The sequence below is a fragment of the Trichoplax adhaerens genome, genomic scaffold, assembly GCF_000150275.1.
Source record: "Trichoplax adhaerens TRIADscaffold_4 genomic scaffold, whole genome shotgun sequence".
Taxonomy (NCBI): Eukaryota; Metazoa; Placozoa; class Uniplacotomia; order Trichoplacea; family Trichoplacidae; genus Trichoplax; species Trichoplax adhaerens.
The window spans coordinates 4,771,849-4,790,094 of record NW_002060946.1 but is presented as its reverse complement, the minus strand read 5'-3'; the positions used below and the strand labels follow the sequence as shown (position 1 = coordinate 4,790,094).

The window sequence follows — 18,246 nt, the reverse complement described above, 5'->3', positions numbered from 1 at the left end:
CAATTAGATTGAACTATCTTTCATCGTTGTATCGATATAAATAGTAAATTTGCATAATATACAGTATATCTGGTTCGAGCAATACCCCCACGCATAGTGCTTAACAAATTCCTGCTTCATACATTTTCACCATACAAAGATTGTAATATAAGTACCTTATAAATACACATATTCGTCAACTGAATATTGTAAACTTTGTAGTATGTACAAGATAGTGAAATTGAACTGATAGGATGATAAAATTATAGATATTTCTATATGTAGTAATAATTATAAAATAATTTCGCAATAGTTATCCAAATTATTTTTACATACTATCAATCTTAAACAGCTTATGCCTCTTTAGCAAAAAAACCAGTAAAAATTATTCTTGGAACTTTCATTACATGCAGTCGTTTACATCTATATGCTATAACCGCACATAATATGTACGAGCATATATTTGACGATACGTTAATGCTGATACTAGTAGCTACTATCGTCCTGTGTTTTCAGATATAGTCCAACTATAAATGCAGCCTTTATCATCTCCACTCAATAGCCGTTTCTGGTCTTTACTAATTGAGAGAGCAGTTATTGCAGCAGGATGGCCATCTTCATCACGACTTAATTGATGACGGAGATTTATCTTATATTGCCATACTTAGAAATGTGTACAATTGATTACAGTTAATAGTAAGAACATTGCAATGATTAAATTTCGGCTTAAATACTCATGCAGTATTTGAAATGTTACCTTTCTTATCATCACCACTGAGGGTATTATTTCTGAAGGAAGCAAATTCCTCCTCAGCTGATACAGACGATATAGAATTGCGGGGCGGATTTCCAGGCTTTGGAACATCAACAGTTAATGCTGCATTGCTTATATCTACTAAATCGATACCCCATACCTTATTGATCAACGAAAGAATACAATATCATTTAGTTCTTGACATGATAAAGTAAATTATTTCTGTACAATGGTTATAAAGTTATCCACAGTTAGTTATTTAGATATGCCATCTGAAACTTACCCGAATCTTGCCATCCGCTGATCCAGTCACGATTACGTTATCTTTATCCCAATCGCGGAGATCAGATACTGCACAACACAAGACATTACTATTAGAGATTATAGAAGCATTAAATGCTGTCAGTAATTCCCCGTTTATTGTCCAGACATGAATCCAACTACCAGCACAGGTTGTAATATCACCCTAAAATATTACAATTTAAAATATCAATTAGCGCTAAATTATCTACTTTAGACAGTAATTCCATCATTGCTAGTCTAACAATACATACTGTCATATCGTTTATGGCTATCGCAGTTACAGGAGCTTTACGAACGGGTAACTGTTTTATATATTGCAAGCGATTTAAGTCCCATATGATGCAAGTACGATCCTAACGTTTAAGATATTATGTCATTAATCGAATTCCTACTAAACATTGGTTACGCATGTTTTATCAATTTATGTCAATAGTTACTTCTGATCCGCTGACGATCACGCTATATGCAAGCGATGCTACTATATCAGTTACTGCTTTAGTGTGGCCGTATAGTATCTGCAACAACAACATCATTTCCAATGTTAGTCAAATATTTATTCCAAAAAGTAAAATCTCCCTAATTATTGTCATAATCTAGTCTGTTTGACGACAGTAAAATAGTTATCGATCCTAATCGTATCAACGGTAATTCATAGAGACCTCTTTGAGTTTCAATTGCTTGGATTTATCTTTATTTACTTCCGGTTTCCAAACACATACTGCCGTGCTAGTACCTCCAGTAATGAAGATTCGATCATGAGGACAACAAATACATAGAGTTTGCCCGTAATGAACACATTCGTAAACAGCAAGAAGCTATTAATCAAAATAATGGAGAATTAATTGAATTTAATTTGTAAATATAGTCATAAGAATTAATATTTTGTTCACAAAAAAAAATTGTAAAGGCAATAAGCTAATAGTTCTTATAGCTCACTTTATCGCCTTCTAGGGTTAATATTCGGAAGCTAAAATCGGAAAAGCCCCAAGCCATGCATCGATTGTAGTTTGATGGTATCAGTACCTGAATACAAATAATTATCAATTAAAATAAAGGAAGATCGATAAAACTTGAGGAATGTCTCGTAATTATTTTAAGTAACCTTATTACGTTCCACAGCGTAAATACTTCTTTCCGTTTGTACAATTTGTCCAACTGCCCCTTTTAATTCTACGTGAACATTAATTCAATAAGTAACAACAAAAATAGAACAGAAAAGATCTCAAATCTGATTGCCAGGTAAATTAAAATAATTTAATGTTTTATAAACCTTTCAAAGGATGAGAAGAAGGAACTAAGCTGTCTAAAGCGTGATAGAAAAGTTTATCATTATTGGCAGAAAACGGAGAATAAGTAGAGGATCCAGGCGTAGTTATTGATGGTAAGGTGTCCGGTATCCGCATTCTTTTTGCTGGGTGAGGTTTCTTAAATATCTAAAACATTTTGCAACATAGCCGCAATTAATCATCGATACCATAAAATTCAATAGACAATAAATCAATTTACTTGTTGAGGTATTTGACCGAAATTATTGATAAATGCAATAATAGCATTTCGTTTTAATGGATCACGAATTGTTGATATATCTAACATGAGTTAAGGTCTAGGAGAAATTTAATTTTACATAGCAGCTACAAATCCGATTGATTGAAATACAAGTATTCTGGTTGTCTATTAAATAATTGATAAATATAATTCATTATTGAAAAAGATACCAACGGCTCCTTCATAAAACAAATGATGGTACACGTTTATGGAATCGATAGCCATTTGGCCTTGTTGTTTGTAACCAAATATGAGATCAATCCATTTATGCAAATTGGCACTAACATAATCGGATTCTAAAGCCTGTGGGTGTAATAATGAGAAACATCAGTAATATTTTCAAAACTAACTATAAAATAGAAAGAATACATGCAAGAACAAACAAATGATGCGAATTTTAATAAATGACCTCTCTATTTATCCTGATAAACTGATAAGCACTATTCTTTGCCCAAGGCGGTAAGATAACTTCTCCTAGTTTTGTTCCATTTTGCTTTTCACCTTCAAAGACGGCACGCGTAATAATATCTATTAATTGCTTTATTCGATCATATGAACATGCTAGAAAGTTCAGTACCTAAATCAAAGTGGTTATTGTTCATTAAAAATGTAGGTAAAGTGAAGAATTCAGGAATTAGTTCCTTCACGTCTGCCATATTAGTTTGCGAAGCCGAATTCCAAGAATCTTGAATACTATGAAACATTCTATCAGGTAGATCAAAATGACCACCCTAAGTGAGATGAACAAGAATGGAATAAATAATAGGATACAGCACAAAAGCTATTCATCGCCATACAGTAAGTCTAAATTAATTATCGACTATACTTGTAAACGCAGGAAGTGCTGAGTGAAGGGTTCTAATCGAATAAGATACGAGGCTACAATCATAGCGGAGGAATAATGTGTTCCGTAATGATATGGTGGCGTTTCTCCTACATAAAACAGTAGTAATTTGTTTCATTATCTCAGTTATAATGCACTTCAACGATTGATAATTATTGCAATACATAAATCAGAGTTGTGGAAAGTATTGGTATATTTACCGGTTGGATCATCCCATTCATTATATCTCTTCATGAATTTTTTTACTCTTTCTTCTCCTTGAGCTCCCATCGGTTTTGATAAATCACGAAATGATTTACTATTTGTTAAATCAATTTCCTGCGAATGATAAAATCGAAATAAAAATAACGATTAATTACTCAAATAATATATTTTGTAGACGCATATAAATAAATACAAGTCCTACGTTAAATTAGTTAATTATCTATATATGTTATTGACTTTAGAATACAATCTCTTGGCATACCTCATTTACGTAATCGGCTATAATCCAAGGAAGAACAGGATATTGCATTAGATCGTTATACGATCTACCAGCCAATGTGTTAATATGCATAAGGTATTGGAAGTTACTTATTTCTCCTCTCTACAAGGAATAAAGTATTTAAGATATAACATAAGTGATCTTATCATAGATCCATAACGTACTGACTTTATACTGTAGCATATATGTAAAACTAAGTTGTTACCTCCCATCTCTGTGTGACCGATCGTTCACCCATTAAAGTGTTTAATAATCCAACACTAAGACAATTAAAGTGATCAGTAAAAATTTAGTAATTCTTTAAATATTCGCTACAAATATTGTAGTTACCTCGATTCCAAATCAATGTTTCTTTTCATTCCAGATAATGACTCCGTTGCACTTCCGGCATTAGATGGTATTATCGATATTAACCTATTACAGGTAATGATTTTTTAAATTACTTTTAAATCTAGTGCAAAAAGGCATACCACAAATAATTTCGCAACAGTTAAACATTATTTAGTATTGTGCTTACTTTGAATATACTTTATCTCTACTACTCTTTGGAAACACCAGTAACGAATTTCTGCCATCATTACAGAAGAACTCGATTCCAGTAGGCTTTAAAATACGAAGTAAACATTGTAACTTACTAGTAAATGTGTATAGATAAATCCAAGTGCAAGTATATTGAAGTAAATTGCATCATTTTGCTTGCATACCTGTAACAAATACCGGCGTTTGTAGACTTCATGTACATCACCGTAGAACCATTTTAAGCAACTACAAATTAGAAACGGTATTAATATTAGCGAAACCCCAATTACTGTATAATCAATGAAATACAGGTATACTACATATACCATCTTTTAAGTCGTCGCTGTGTAGACTTTGATGATGATCTCGGTACGACAGGATCGTAACTCCTAAAAAATTTCACACAATAATGAAATCCTAAGCACTTGTGTATTTACGCATTTGCAGATAGTTTGCATATAGATTATAATATACGCCATATAAAGAACAAAACGATCAATCATGGTTAACCAACCCGGGAGTAAGAGACGATATATCTTTAATCTCTTTCGATGCTAATAGTGTAAATCCGTCAACAACATAGAAATGTTCACGGCCAAATAGAAGAACACCTTCAGAATTATCGAGTCCTTCAATTCGTGCACATCTGAACATCGCTGTAATCTGGTATTATTTAAAAGTATATAAATGATTGTTTTGCTATTTATTAGCTATATATTTAAATTGATTGCAAGCTTGAATAGATATCCACTGCTCTATACAGGACTTACCTTGTCTCCAACTTCAAGGAAACGTAACACACTTTGATGATCCTTCATGAAGAATATGAATAATAAAAACCGCCGAATATATATTTAAAGCCTGAAAATGTAAATTATAGATATTTTTTAGTATTCGGCACTGTACCCGATCCTGGTCATTATCCTCCTGTTCATTCGTCTCATCTCCACAACTTGTAGTTCTTTCCAAAGGTTCTTCGCCTTAATTTAAAGAGGGCAAGATATTAACATCAAAGTCGGAGACAGCATTAAATACTAACTAAAATATCATGAAATATTGGAAATACCGTAAACGATTTACTAACCAGATTTAGTTGCTTCCATATCTTTATTAATTGTAACTGTATTTAGCGTACTATTAACATAAAGTTCTGGTGAAATGTTTTCTTCTGGAAATAGTCGATAGAATTCCATACTGTCGTAACTTCTAGCTATTCGAAATTTCTGTAGGCAATTAATAATCGGTTACCTTAAAGTACTAATGCTTCAGATCAACATTTACAACACATACTATATATACTACATATTGATGTAGATATGTGTAATGTACCTCATTGTATTTATCATCTGATATGCCATCCATGACATACGGATAATGTTTATAAAAATCTTCATTTCTAATCATTCGTTTACGCATACGACATGGGCCTAGTATTTTAGATAACATACGAAAGCAACGAGATTAAAGGCTAAATAAACTCTATAAGCTCAAATTATGCTTAGATTACCTTCAGTTGCATCTAATTTCCATTTGTCTAAAAACGTTCCAGATAACGGACCCCAAATGCCACGTTCACGAATTAGTTCGTAACATAGTTGATTCCATTCTTCGGAAACGTACTGTAGTAAATGTTGACACTCCTTTAAAAATATAATCAAAATTTTATTAATACCTTTATTACTTCCCATCCAATGACAAGATATTTACGCTAACTGGACTGAGTAAAAAGTATTATGCATAGTAGCATCAGCCTAAGTCAATTTACCTGCTTATATTCTCGATAATTAACATCTATTAAGGTGCTAACGACAGCTTTATGATTCATTATCCATTGCTCGGCATCCTATTATAACAAATTTTAAGCTTTATTGTAATTACCGCCTTGCTTTCCTTTTATTTGCTAAAATGATAAGAAAAGAAGCTTAGGCCACACTTACTTGGTTAAGTATATGTGCAGAGATTATTTTAGGATCTTTCTTTATTCTACGAACTGTATTTGACAGCCGAGAAATAACACGTTTGGATTTCTGTGTTGGAGGCGTAATAACGACAATAAATAACAATTAGAATAATATATCGTTTTTCCGCTGTTATTAAGTGACAAGACTAACGGCTTGTTGTGTGATCATCACAGAAGCTTCTCCTCTTTGTTCACTAGCATGATAAACATTCCAGTGCTTGGCAGCTTGAGCAGCAATTGATAGTCTAAAGCAGTATTTATATGTAAGCAAACAACATACGTAATTGAAAATATCATGAATACACAAGATGTAAACTCCACGAACCCCACAGATCCAACATCCCCTAATGATAGTTGTGTCGCGGATATTAAACTTCTGCAATTACAAGAAAACGATTCCACATAGTTTGAGCATTAATAACTTTGACAACTACGAAGTACTGTATAATAAGATTAAATCATACTCACTTTTCGTTATTTGCTTGCTTCTTCTTAGCTAGAGTAGTTTTAAAAATTTCTTCGAGGATCTAAACGTGATTTATTAGAATTATATCAAAGATTAGAGCTAAAAGGTATGCTAAAGTAATCTTAAAAATTAATTTTTTCAGAGTTTGATTCTTTTACCTCCGATTTATTTGATAATAAAATATCCCAAAGGCGTTTAGAAGTGGAAATTATAGCTTCGTTATTTAGCATATCATCCTTGTTTTCGGTGCCCTTACCGCTAACAAGCTCTTCGCCGGCAAAAAAATCCCAGACACCTTTATCATCTTGAGCACCTTCCAATTTTGTGATAACCTCAAAATTTCCGGATAAATTTCCTTCGGAGCAATGATCGTGAGATATCTTTCCCTCAGGAGCATCATCCTCATGCCCCTCATCGGAACTATCGACGGTATGGCCAGATACTAAGGAGTCTTTGCTTTCTGATAAATGAACAGATGAAGTGGATTCTAAAGTACTTGATACCTCAGTAGTTTCTTTTTCGTTACGTCTTGCATTCTCTATTGACTTTCTTGATAACTTACTTCGGATACTCTGTAAGGAACTACTAACGGATGAATTGCTGGAATCGAAATCTGTCATCGCATGAGGTACCGAATTACCACTGAGGGAGAGGAGGTGATGGCATAAACATGCCAGAAATTCGTGGTCGTTATTGCTAGGACTAAGTATGAGCTTATTATAACTCATAATCAACTTTAAAGTGTCCAGAATTTGTGCTTTATTAACATTTTTTAGTTGAAGCCGAGAAAGCTGATATAAGATACATCGGTTAAGACAATGATATAATTGTTCTATTTGCACAGAATGTGGACATTGTCTGGCTTGTTCAATCATTCGGATTAAAAAATCAAATATTCTCGTGTTGTTTTGCGTAAACATTCCCTGCCATAACTTATCGACAACTTTAGCACAATAAAGTAAAACATTATTTGAAACTCTGGAATAATTTCCAGCTGCTTTTACTAGGCTTGATCGATCACCTAAGGCATCTGATGAAATTAGATAGTTCATCATTAGACATATCACTTCAGTTTGATAATCTGCTTGTAACCGATTTGGTGATTGAGATGGAGCAGCTTCCAAAGCAAATTCGATTGCAACTGGCAATTTGTTCTGTTTATCAGATATCATGCCATCAGCTATAATATCACGTATAAATTCTAATACGTAACGCTTTGCAGGGTGAGAACAAAGTCGCGTCCAGCCATCAAATGCCGTTGTGGGGCTATGTGGAGTGTCATGTTGAAAATCATGACTATCACCATCGCTAGCAATAATTTGCCATTCATCGATTGATAGAGACTTATATTGAGGAGTAAGCGGGAACAATGTGGCAGCTAACGCTTCCAGGAATTCTTGACTTGAACAATATTGAGCAAATTCTGGTATATGACAATATAAAAAGAAGAGAAATTGGATAATAGTTACAGGATAGTGCCTTAAGGTAGCAGTTTCCTCCATCTGGAATTGATTGACCATTCTTCTAGTTATTGAAAGTAAGACAACTGCAACATTCGGACACTGTACATAAGTAGTTGTTGATTTTTGAGAAACGCGATTTTCGTTTAAGGATACTTTTGCTAAATCAAATACGTTGAATAGCGTAGATAAATCAAACTCTTTGATATTTTCCATACTACTCTGCATTAAGCGTTTACCCAAAAGCAATGCAATTAGCATGTAATAAATTTCAGGTTCATCAATGTGCATATGCATGGCTATATTTTGAAACATTACAAAACCAGGTAAATTAAAAAAATCTTTGTTAATTTCAAGCTGACGCGATCCTTTTAGATTGGCAGTATTAACACTGACTCCACAAGCAACTGTATTAATTGTATTGTTGAGGATATGCTCTGTATTTGATAGCCAACCGCCATTGAATGTTCCTTCTTTATAAACTGTTAAGTAAGTACTATTACTTAAAGTTGTGTTACTACTTTGAAGAATTATAATTAACATTCGTAAAGCCAATATTACAGTCGATTTATGATTAGCGCCATGTAAAAAGGTAGCAAGCCAATCAAATCCTAATACTTTAACAATCGCATCGGTCATCTGATGATTAACATCTTTACTATTTCCAATTGATAGACTATATAATGCTTCTAACAGAAGATTTCTTAACTTGATTTTCTTAATTACAGGGTTATCTTTGTATTCCTCCACATCGTTAGTATCTGTATCGGAACTTTTATCGTTAAATGATAATAGCTTTTCAGACGATGGACTAACCGGTGGTAGAGTCGATATCAGATACTGTCCAAGTCGCAATAGGTCTGCACTACTAGGAGCTCCACTTAATAATAGCGTAATTATGTTTACAATACTTTCACCAATTTCGTACCTTACACTCTCATTACGCAAGACCTGGATTAATTTAGAGACCATACCAAGTTTTCTCATCAGCGTAATATTAAAACTAGCGTTACTATTCTGAGTTAAAAGCTCATAGAAATGTTCAAATAGCATTAACTGTAGGTCACCAGGTGCTAAATTCCATATCTCTAAATCGCATAATAAATCCACAAAAGCTGGAAGGCATGGTAAGGCACTAGACTCTCTAGAGCTATCGACAGTCCCAACCAACGTGTAAATCAAGTGTAAAATATGACTATTGATAAGGTGAGATTTATGCTTGAAAAGCATAGCTAATATTTGGTAGCCTTTAATTCTTTCCATTTCTCTAGCTGCTAACCCATTACAGCTAACAACAGATACCAGAACTTTAACAGCTGCATAGAGTTCTTCCATTGTCATAGCCATAGAGACCAAGCCTAATATCGCTTTAACGCCACCGATACATTGCAAGGCTTGGGCAACAGGCATGGGACAAAATACTCGTGTGCCTGCTGAACTTACAACAACAGCCCCAGGAGATCGTGCTGGCCCACTGAGATGGCAAGCAGAATTAACAATAAAACTTATTGGCAAGCTACTATCTTGACGTTGCAATCCCAATTCTTTCGCGATAGCTCTAGCGTCACTCTTAGCAAATTGATGAGCAATAGATGTGAATGTCATTGTAGTCAGAGCGTGACCATAAATGCTGAACATTATCCTCTCTTCAGATACTATCGGTTGAAGAACTTCATTTAGCCCCGATAAGAAGCCACTCTCTCCCCAACCTGGTAGTGTTAAACCACGTTCTTTTGCAACTGCGCACATCGTTGGTTCTAGCATAGGAGCTTGAAAATTTCCAATATAGTTTGGACCAAGGAGGTAAAGGGTTGTCACAGACGATGTAGATAACGGTTCTTCAAACAAGTGCGTTGGCCCTAATCGGAACTTTAACTTTGATAATCTTCGCTGAGAAGGAGGTGTACCGATTCGTGCAAAGTAGTAATTACTGACAGCACTATTATTGGCATTGTTACTGCTCGTAGTATTTGACCCAGACCCAATTTGGACGTAATGTAGCTTCTGAGTTGATATTAGCATACCGTCTATGAATAAAGAAACTGTACTATTTTTGATAACCCCTTTATTCAAGATAACGACAATGTGTCTCCAAACATTCTCTTTTAGCAAATGATCGCATTTAAAGCAAGCTTCGTGATTTCCAATAAAACTGCTTCCGCTATCAGCTTCTTGCGAGTTGCCAGCATAATTTTCAACAGTACTAACAATTAATGTGCGCTCAAATGGAGAAATTGATATAGATAAAGGTATAGAGCTATTTGATAAGTTACCGTTCGTGTTCGTACATCGCCCAACAGTTAATAACCTATGTATTCATGAAAAATATAAGAACAAGGAAAACATAAATTTAGGAGAGCACTTTCTTATACGGCGAGATAATCCATAAAAATTACGCAATACTTTATCCTAGCATTAATATAACTAACCGAATAGGATGTGCATCAATTGTGGGCGAACTAAATATATCAACACAAAGCCAAGTGGCGTAAGTTAAACCATTTTGGGGCGGAAAAAGACGTTCACCATTACCAACGCCTCCGGTTAATCCTTGAGCTAATGCGCTGTCATTTTCATCTGTTACAAAGCCAGCTACGATAGTCTGAGGAGCAATTGATAATAAACATAGACAACCGAATCCATCACTATTCATATCAAATTCGATAAATTGAGGCATTAGAGACGCTCCTTGAAATCTAATATCCCTTTGGGTTGTCATGGAAACTAAAGATTTAACAATTTTTATAGAGACTGATCCATGATTTGCAGATAAATTCGAGATTGCACCGCTACTATCCGCCTCAGTTGTGGTAATGACTTCGGTATTATTTAAATCGTCTTCATCTACTATACTGACATCCGCACCTGATTAACATGACAATTTACAATAATTACGTCGTTTATCCGATAACTTTGATCATTTCCTCGATATCGGTAAGTGAATCATAAAATTAGTTGTGTAGACACTGAGCATTACCTGTCTCATTCGGCGATTTTTGTAAATTAACGATATCTTCATAATTACGCACAGGCCAAGTGTAGCAGTGCAAAGGTGCTCCAAGTCTGAGAAATTCTCTTAGTTCATTTGGTTGTATTGCCTGAGCTGCCAAATGTTCAAACGTTTGCAATAACAAATGCAACGGATGGCAATCATCAGATAGAGCTTCTTGGCATTTTGTTAGCAATTTATTTATGAGACCGGCATCACAAGCAGTTTGTTGATTATATTCCACTTGTATAATACGATTAATTCTATTGGTAATACGTTTTTGCAGTAATAACGTCTACAAGAGAAAAAGTTTTTTACTTAAGATTTGATAATTGCTTTGCTAATGCTTGATTATATAATTTAACCTGTATAACTTTATTGTAATTATCAGCTAATATTAACATACCTGACACTTCAACTCATCAAGATCGCCAGCAACTTCGTCCTCTTTTCCAACACATGGTAAAAGATTAATTATTACACATAAAGCACCAGGATTAACGAGTAATGGCGTATTTGAAGGCGGCTGTGTTACTTCATTATAGCTTCGTGAGATAATTAACTTTTCATTCCAATCAAATAAGTCTAAAGCCATAGAAAATACACAAGTTATCACTCTTTCCGCAGCAATTAGCGATGGAAAAGAAATTTCCTTGTCGGAATCTGAAACAGCTGGTTTATCATGTGAAATTTCATTGGAAGAATCTGTAGTTTCTGCAGATAAATCAGTAGGCTGATTACAGTAGGATTCAAGGCAAGTATTATTATTGAAGCAACCCAATAGCTGTAGTGTATCCGCCAAGCTATCAAATGAGACCTAATGAAAATTTTAATTGAAAGAAGTTATGAATTCAAGCTCGATAACAACTATGAATGCTAATTATCCAAAAAAAGGTCAGTACCTATAGAGGGTAAATATCTCATAGCTACACAATGTAGAGATATGCCTACAACTATGAACAGCACAAATTACCTCTGATGTAAAAAATCTCTTGTTTGCCGGTGAATCTCTCATCGCTAAAGTCAAAGTCCTTAAGCACATTTTCAATAAGCCTAAAATTTGCTTTTGATCCACTATAAATAAATATATATATACAGTATATATAATATGTTATAGTTGATAACTATATTAACCGTAGTCCATAATATTGATTGATAGTTACCTGTTTCCCAAGCTTGAAATGGCTTTGAAGAAAGGCTGCCATTCATACTTACAAGCACTGATACAATATAAATAAATCCACCCACCTCTCGGAAAGATGAGCGCATGCTGGGATCTAACGAAAATACTCTGGCTAAGGTATTCATAATATCGATCTTTAGTTCGACAGCTGTTTGAGGAGCTGAATTCATCATACCCAAAAGTGTTCCTAAATCATCTTCACCGCCTTCAGATAATATAAGTTGCTGAACTAATCTAAGAGATTTTGCTCTTGACCTCGAATAAGGAACTAAATTATGCACACAGCGTGCACCACCATCGCGCCTAAAATGGTTAACGTTGATTGTATTTCCCTCTAAAACTACACGTAGTGTTTCCATGAGCATAAATGCATAATCTTCTAAACTATCTAAGTTAGACAGATTATTAATATTATTATCATTATTCTCGTTATTTGATATGTCAGATTTTGATCGATTAGCTTTATCTGCTGTGTACGCATAGGATGAAGCCAAGATTACATTGTCCTCGCATTCATTTTCCCTCATTAGCATGGCATATTTCTTTAGCAGGACTATTAAGCCATCCAATAGCTTAACTTCTCGATAAATATCCTGATATTTCGAATTATAGCTGACTAACTTAATCATTGACCGCATGATAAATATACATGCATTTGGTTCACTGGACAAGTGATATGAGGTAAAGAAAAAAAGTAATAAAAGAAATCTTAAGTTAAACTGTTAGAGGCTATCAAATAAATTGCTACTTTTCCTAACCTGTAGGCTTGTAAAGCAATAGCAAGATCGCATAGTTCGTACTGAGGAACAAAATTTAAATTACAAGCAACGTATTCTAAAAGCTGAAGAATTTTTTCCTAAATACAAAAAAAGTGGGATATAAAAATTTAGACAGAAAAGAGGATATTAACCTATATAAATTTTTAGATCATTATAATAAAAGTAAACAATATGCAGTTTTTCAGCCAATCCTTTAGTAGTTTACCTGGACACTTATAGATTTAGAAGACATTTTTTCAATAAAATTAGCTATGGTTTTTTGAGGTGACAATATAAAATAGTTAGCGGCTTCAGAGTTATAGATATTGATGATAGAATCCAAGATTGTATTTGATAAAAATGTTGAATTTGCCTAAATAATGAATTTAAATTTAAAATGATGTGATATTCTTAATAACACAGAAAAAGCTAACTTTTACGGTGTTAAGATAAAATGTTGAATTCACCTAATGAATTCAAATATGAAATAATGTAGAATTTTCGATAAACAGAAAAAAGTTAACTTTCATAGCAATATGTAGATTAGGTAAATTTAAAATTTTATGTACAATTAAAACTGTCGTATTTTTTAGTCAATTCAATTAAAATTTATCACTTTAATCAATAGTAAAAGTAGGCTCTAAAAGTAGTTTTCCATATACTAGACTGAACCATCTATATATATCATTACAAGAATTTTACCCTGATAAAGACTGTCTGTAAAACTTGAAAAGCAGCGATATTTCTAACGGATACGTTTCCTTTCGATGTTGGCTGAGGTATTACAAAGTCTTTTTCTTGATATGGTGAAATATCTAAGGGTCCACTTGCTTTCAAGATCATGTAACCATATAGTACCATTGAGGCAATCAATAAAATCATATTACGTAATGCTTCTTCCGTTAATTGTTTTTCACTTTGGTCAGAAATCGAATTAAGTTGACTCTCAACTTTTAATAAGAATTCTGTTACAAACAGATAACCGTTACAAGTACGAAAATCGTCCAATAAAGTCTGAGTGGCATTGCTTGTATCTTTTAAGCAGCAAAATATTGTGACAAACATTTCAACCATCTCCAGAGGTGGAACATCTTTCAATTTCCGCATGCTATTAACACAGACGCTGATACAGTTTTTATCTGGATAAACGAACATATCAACAACGTCATGTATTAATAACTTTGTATTAAACTAGCTATAAGAAACTGATTATTAAGTTGTATCTCTACTTGTCTGTTACTGAAGTTATTAATGTACTATTTCTTTGTTGAAATGGCACACATTGCTATACGTTAAGTGCAAATTTTATCAAGTAAATGGAATAATAAAATAGGACGTCGAGAAACGTATAAAAAATTCCAAAATATCAGACAATAGGATTCTGACGGTATTAGTCTAATAAGTAAAAAAAATTGGATAAATTAATATTAACTTTGCCAAATGTTTTGTCTTAATAAAGAACTGATTATTGTTGACTGCAATGGGTAAGCAAGTATTTCGTCGCAGACTATACGTTACAATTTTTACAGACAAGCAACTTAAATGAAACCATGATGGAATATATTGTGAATATGGGGGGGGGGGGGGGGGAGAAACTGACGGATAAAGCTGCTACCGAAATCAGAGACATTAATTTATTAATAAATTATAACTTGGTGTGAGACTGGAATGCATCAAGATTCTTTTAAGAGTAGTCTTTTGTTGATAATGGGATCCATTGGTCACTTGTATTTCAATCAACAAATAAGGACTTGGCTTTTTTAAACTATTCTAGGGGACTGAAAATAGCGATGATGATACTATTATTTTAATTCTTGCTAAATATTGACATACGCGTACTTTCGTCAATCTGGATATTTGTTGATCATTTATTTATTTCTACATGGTATTACGTGTATTTTTGTTGTAATATAGGTTGCTGTGCTGTAGTATCGAATCAAGAGGATTCTTCTGACAACTCTACAATTTATTTAATGAGTACTACAGTCTGCGACGTAAGCCACAGAGATGATTGGAAATCAAGGAAATAGGATCAGATCATCTAAAAATTTGCCGTCATTGAATGTCATTAAGACCCTTCTGTTTTCCAGCTATCATCGTAGGATGGATTCAAAATTTTAGCCTATGCTACCATTTACAGTATATCGACTAGAAGATTTACAGATCATTAAGTCTTGATATCGTGTGGTTAATCTTACACTATTAGAGTGCATCGAGATCTTCTTCACTTACCAGTGAAAAAATAATAATATGCTGTGATAATTATCAGTCATGTCTAATGTCTTATTAGCAACTCTGGATTCGTTGTAACAGGATACGATCGGTTAGTTAAAGTTAATTGGCTTTAGTAGTATACCATACAATGCTACCTGCCGTCATTGTCGATTATATATTATATGTTATAATTAGTTGTTATTGATTAGGATAATCAGATATCCAAATTTAGTCCATACTACAGTACAGTAGTATTTCAAAGTGTTGACATTCAATGATATTATTGAAATTCTTTTACCAATGTGATTGAAATTGCCCACTTTTACATCTAAATAAATGAGTCAATCCTTGGGTATTTCCCATTCATTTTAGGAAAAGTATTCTTTTGATGCTATTGCTAGTCGAAATAGATTTTATTTATTATATAATCGTGTTGTTCATGGGTAGAATAGACTCGAGATCACAGCATGTGTTTCGATTCGAGAAACAAACGATAGCTGCTATCGTTTGAATACGAATGCGGTAATAATCTACTGTAACGATGGGAAAGTTGCCTTGTCTTCAACATTATTGAAAAGATTTCTTGATTAATTAGGACTTTGCCATTCCAATATCGGTTAATTAAAATAGTAATTAATGATAGAAAAGACATGCTATAGCAGAGTTATATTGATAACCCATTGCACATGTCAATAACCGACTGCTAGTCATTAATAATACGTAATATTTTGGGCCATTATCTTTAACTACAGTATCAGCTCTTAAGGTATTGTTGATAGTAATCCATTGCAATGTTGTCATTCTCTTTCTGTCTAAATCTTGTTTCTAGTTTATATTCAAATCGATCAATACTAAAAGCTATTTCCTATAGCGTTGAATATTCATCCAATCATGGAGTTTTAACGAAGATTGAAAAAATAGAAAGAGGAAAAAAGAAATTACAAGAGCCAATTTCCTTTACAACAGGAGAGTGAGAAATACTCTTCTGATGATTTTATATTTCATCAATTCCTACTACATTGAAAGGGCTGTACGTGTATAGGAAATAGGGTAGAACCAATATCATGCTGTCAATGTGCGGGTATCTTGGATTAGGGGGCAAAATACAACTAGCATTCAATCTGTCTTGAAAAGTAATGACCTAAAAAAATGATTGTACAATCTTTCATATTGATTTTCTTCTGCTAACACCATAAAAATAGAGAGATACTGTATACTATACAGAGTATATGGTCGTACAAACTGGCTAAAATAATATCCTTGCTGTTTCGACGATGGCAGCTAATCCGTCTCAATGCATTTTTTCTCTCACCCCCCTCCGCCTTAATGAAAATCTTTTAGAATTAAAAATTCCCCCCCCCCCCAAAAAAAAATAATAAGTCAAGCAAAGCTTACTGCTTGCAGGTACTTGAATATTGAAATGGATTGATTCCAAGTTAAAGTATACTGTGCTACAGTCATTCAAGGCTGATTAAGATCGGAAAACAATTCATATACTCCAAAGTTTTTTTTTCACTTGTAAAATCGAAACAATAATAGTCAATAAATCAACGATGAAAGGAAAGCGACAGTACGTCTGAAAGCAATTCCTCCTTGATATTGCAATGCAAACTATTTCATCGGACTGCTGGTGTGCAGTATTGTCTATCCTAATCTAACTTCAAGTTGATATTCATTGTCGGTTGGACTCGTTTAGCCCCATTTTAGATATGATCTATTAAAGATCATTGTCTGCGATTGCAATATCATGACCAATGTTTACTGCAAAGTTGAAATTGCACATGCAATGGTAGCTGTAGTCATGATGATGGAAATTGCAAGCATAGAAAACCCCCAGTACTCCGCAAAATTAAAAAAGCGTCATCATCCTTGCACAACTGCATATTGTCTATATTATAGAATGATGAAAGGACTTACTGTGGATATAATCGAGAACCATGGTGGATAATTTCGATGAGGATATTGTTCGTATACAAGAGGATGCGATATTACGCCATGGTTTATTATAATTGGGGCACCAAGTTGTGACTGCACTCATCAATAATGCAAGATCGTCTTTACGTACTAATTCTTCAATAGGTCCAATAAATTGACAAAGACGTGATAATATTTTGCCATACATGATCTGCAATTGGCGACGTTGTTGTTGTTGTGTTGATAAAGTGGTTGTTGATGGAGTCGTCTCGATTGGACGATTGGAAGTTAACTCATCACTTTTACAAGGCGATGGTAAATCATAAAATAAATACATACATTTGACCATGGTCGAAGGTAAGGATGTTGCAACTAAGCTAGCAACAATAGCCGAATTGCCGGCCGATAACAACTGGATAGTTTTTAATAAATTCCAACCAGAACGAACTGATTGATCAGTAGTCTCTAAGTATTCAATAATTGCTGAGCTCGCTTCTTCACTAGCATGATTGGAGACTCGACGACGAATTTCACTGACAAATAATCGACTGACATGTTTGGTAAAAGGTAAGATATCGCCAAATCGCTCAAACATATCCGACGGTTGTGCATTGCCAAAAAGTTGACAAAATAAGGGCAACATTTTGTACAGCTTTAATTCTTGTAGACTACGCCCAGAGTCGGATGGATCCGGTACTTGGCAATAATCCACATAAAGTTTACGTAAATTCATTAAGCTATTGCTATCATCTGTGGAAGGATCGCTTCCACTACGACTACGTTGATTTTCTAGATCGGAATTGGAGCGAACACGTCCAACTAATTTACGTACCAGATGCATTTTCCCACAAGCTGGCCAGGAGAAACTGGACTT

General features: G+C 34.0%; 1 protein-coding gene across 1 annotated transcript; it reads right to left on the bottom strand.

Annotated features, from left to right (window-relative positions):
• Positions 1-992: 992 nt before the first annotated feature.
• Positions 993-18,213, bottom strand: TRIADDRAFT_23507 (uncharacterized protein; the record flags this gene model as incomplete). Its single annotated transcript, XM_002111539.1, has 42 exons — positions 993-1,199; positions 1,288-1,389; positions 1,474-1,551; positions 1,696-1,851; positions 1,973-2,059; positions 2,139-2,206; positions 2,307-2,469; positions 2,543-2,622; positions 2,752-2,884; positions 2,991-3,082; positions 3,159-3,312; positions 3,408-3,514; positions 3,626-3,743; positions 3,892-4,011; positions 4,115-4,169; positions 4,240-4,323; positions 4,427-4,512; positions 4,614-4,674; positions 4,755-4,817; positions 4,943-5,091; positions 5,199-5,240; positions 5,335-5,402; positions 5,513-5,651; positions 5,758-5,855; positions 5,936-6,068; positions 6,194-6,262; positions 6,360-6,455; positions 6,531-6,633; positions 6,857-6,915; positions 7,013-7,122; positions 7,426-9,984; positions 10,024-10,622; positions 10,744-11,158; positions 11,292-11,598; positions 11,743-12,120; positions 12,277-12,377; positions 12,467-12,911; positions 12,987-13,149; positions 13,245-13,342; positions 13,471-13,617; positions 13,947-14,383; positions 17,376-18,213. 42 exons carry the CDS (start codon positions 18,211-18,213, stop codon positions 993-995), a joined length of 9,567 nt encoding a protein of 3,188 aa, XP_002111575.1.
• Positions 18,214-18,246: the final 33 nt, after the last annotated feature.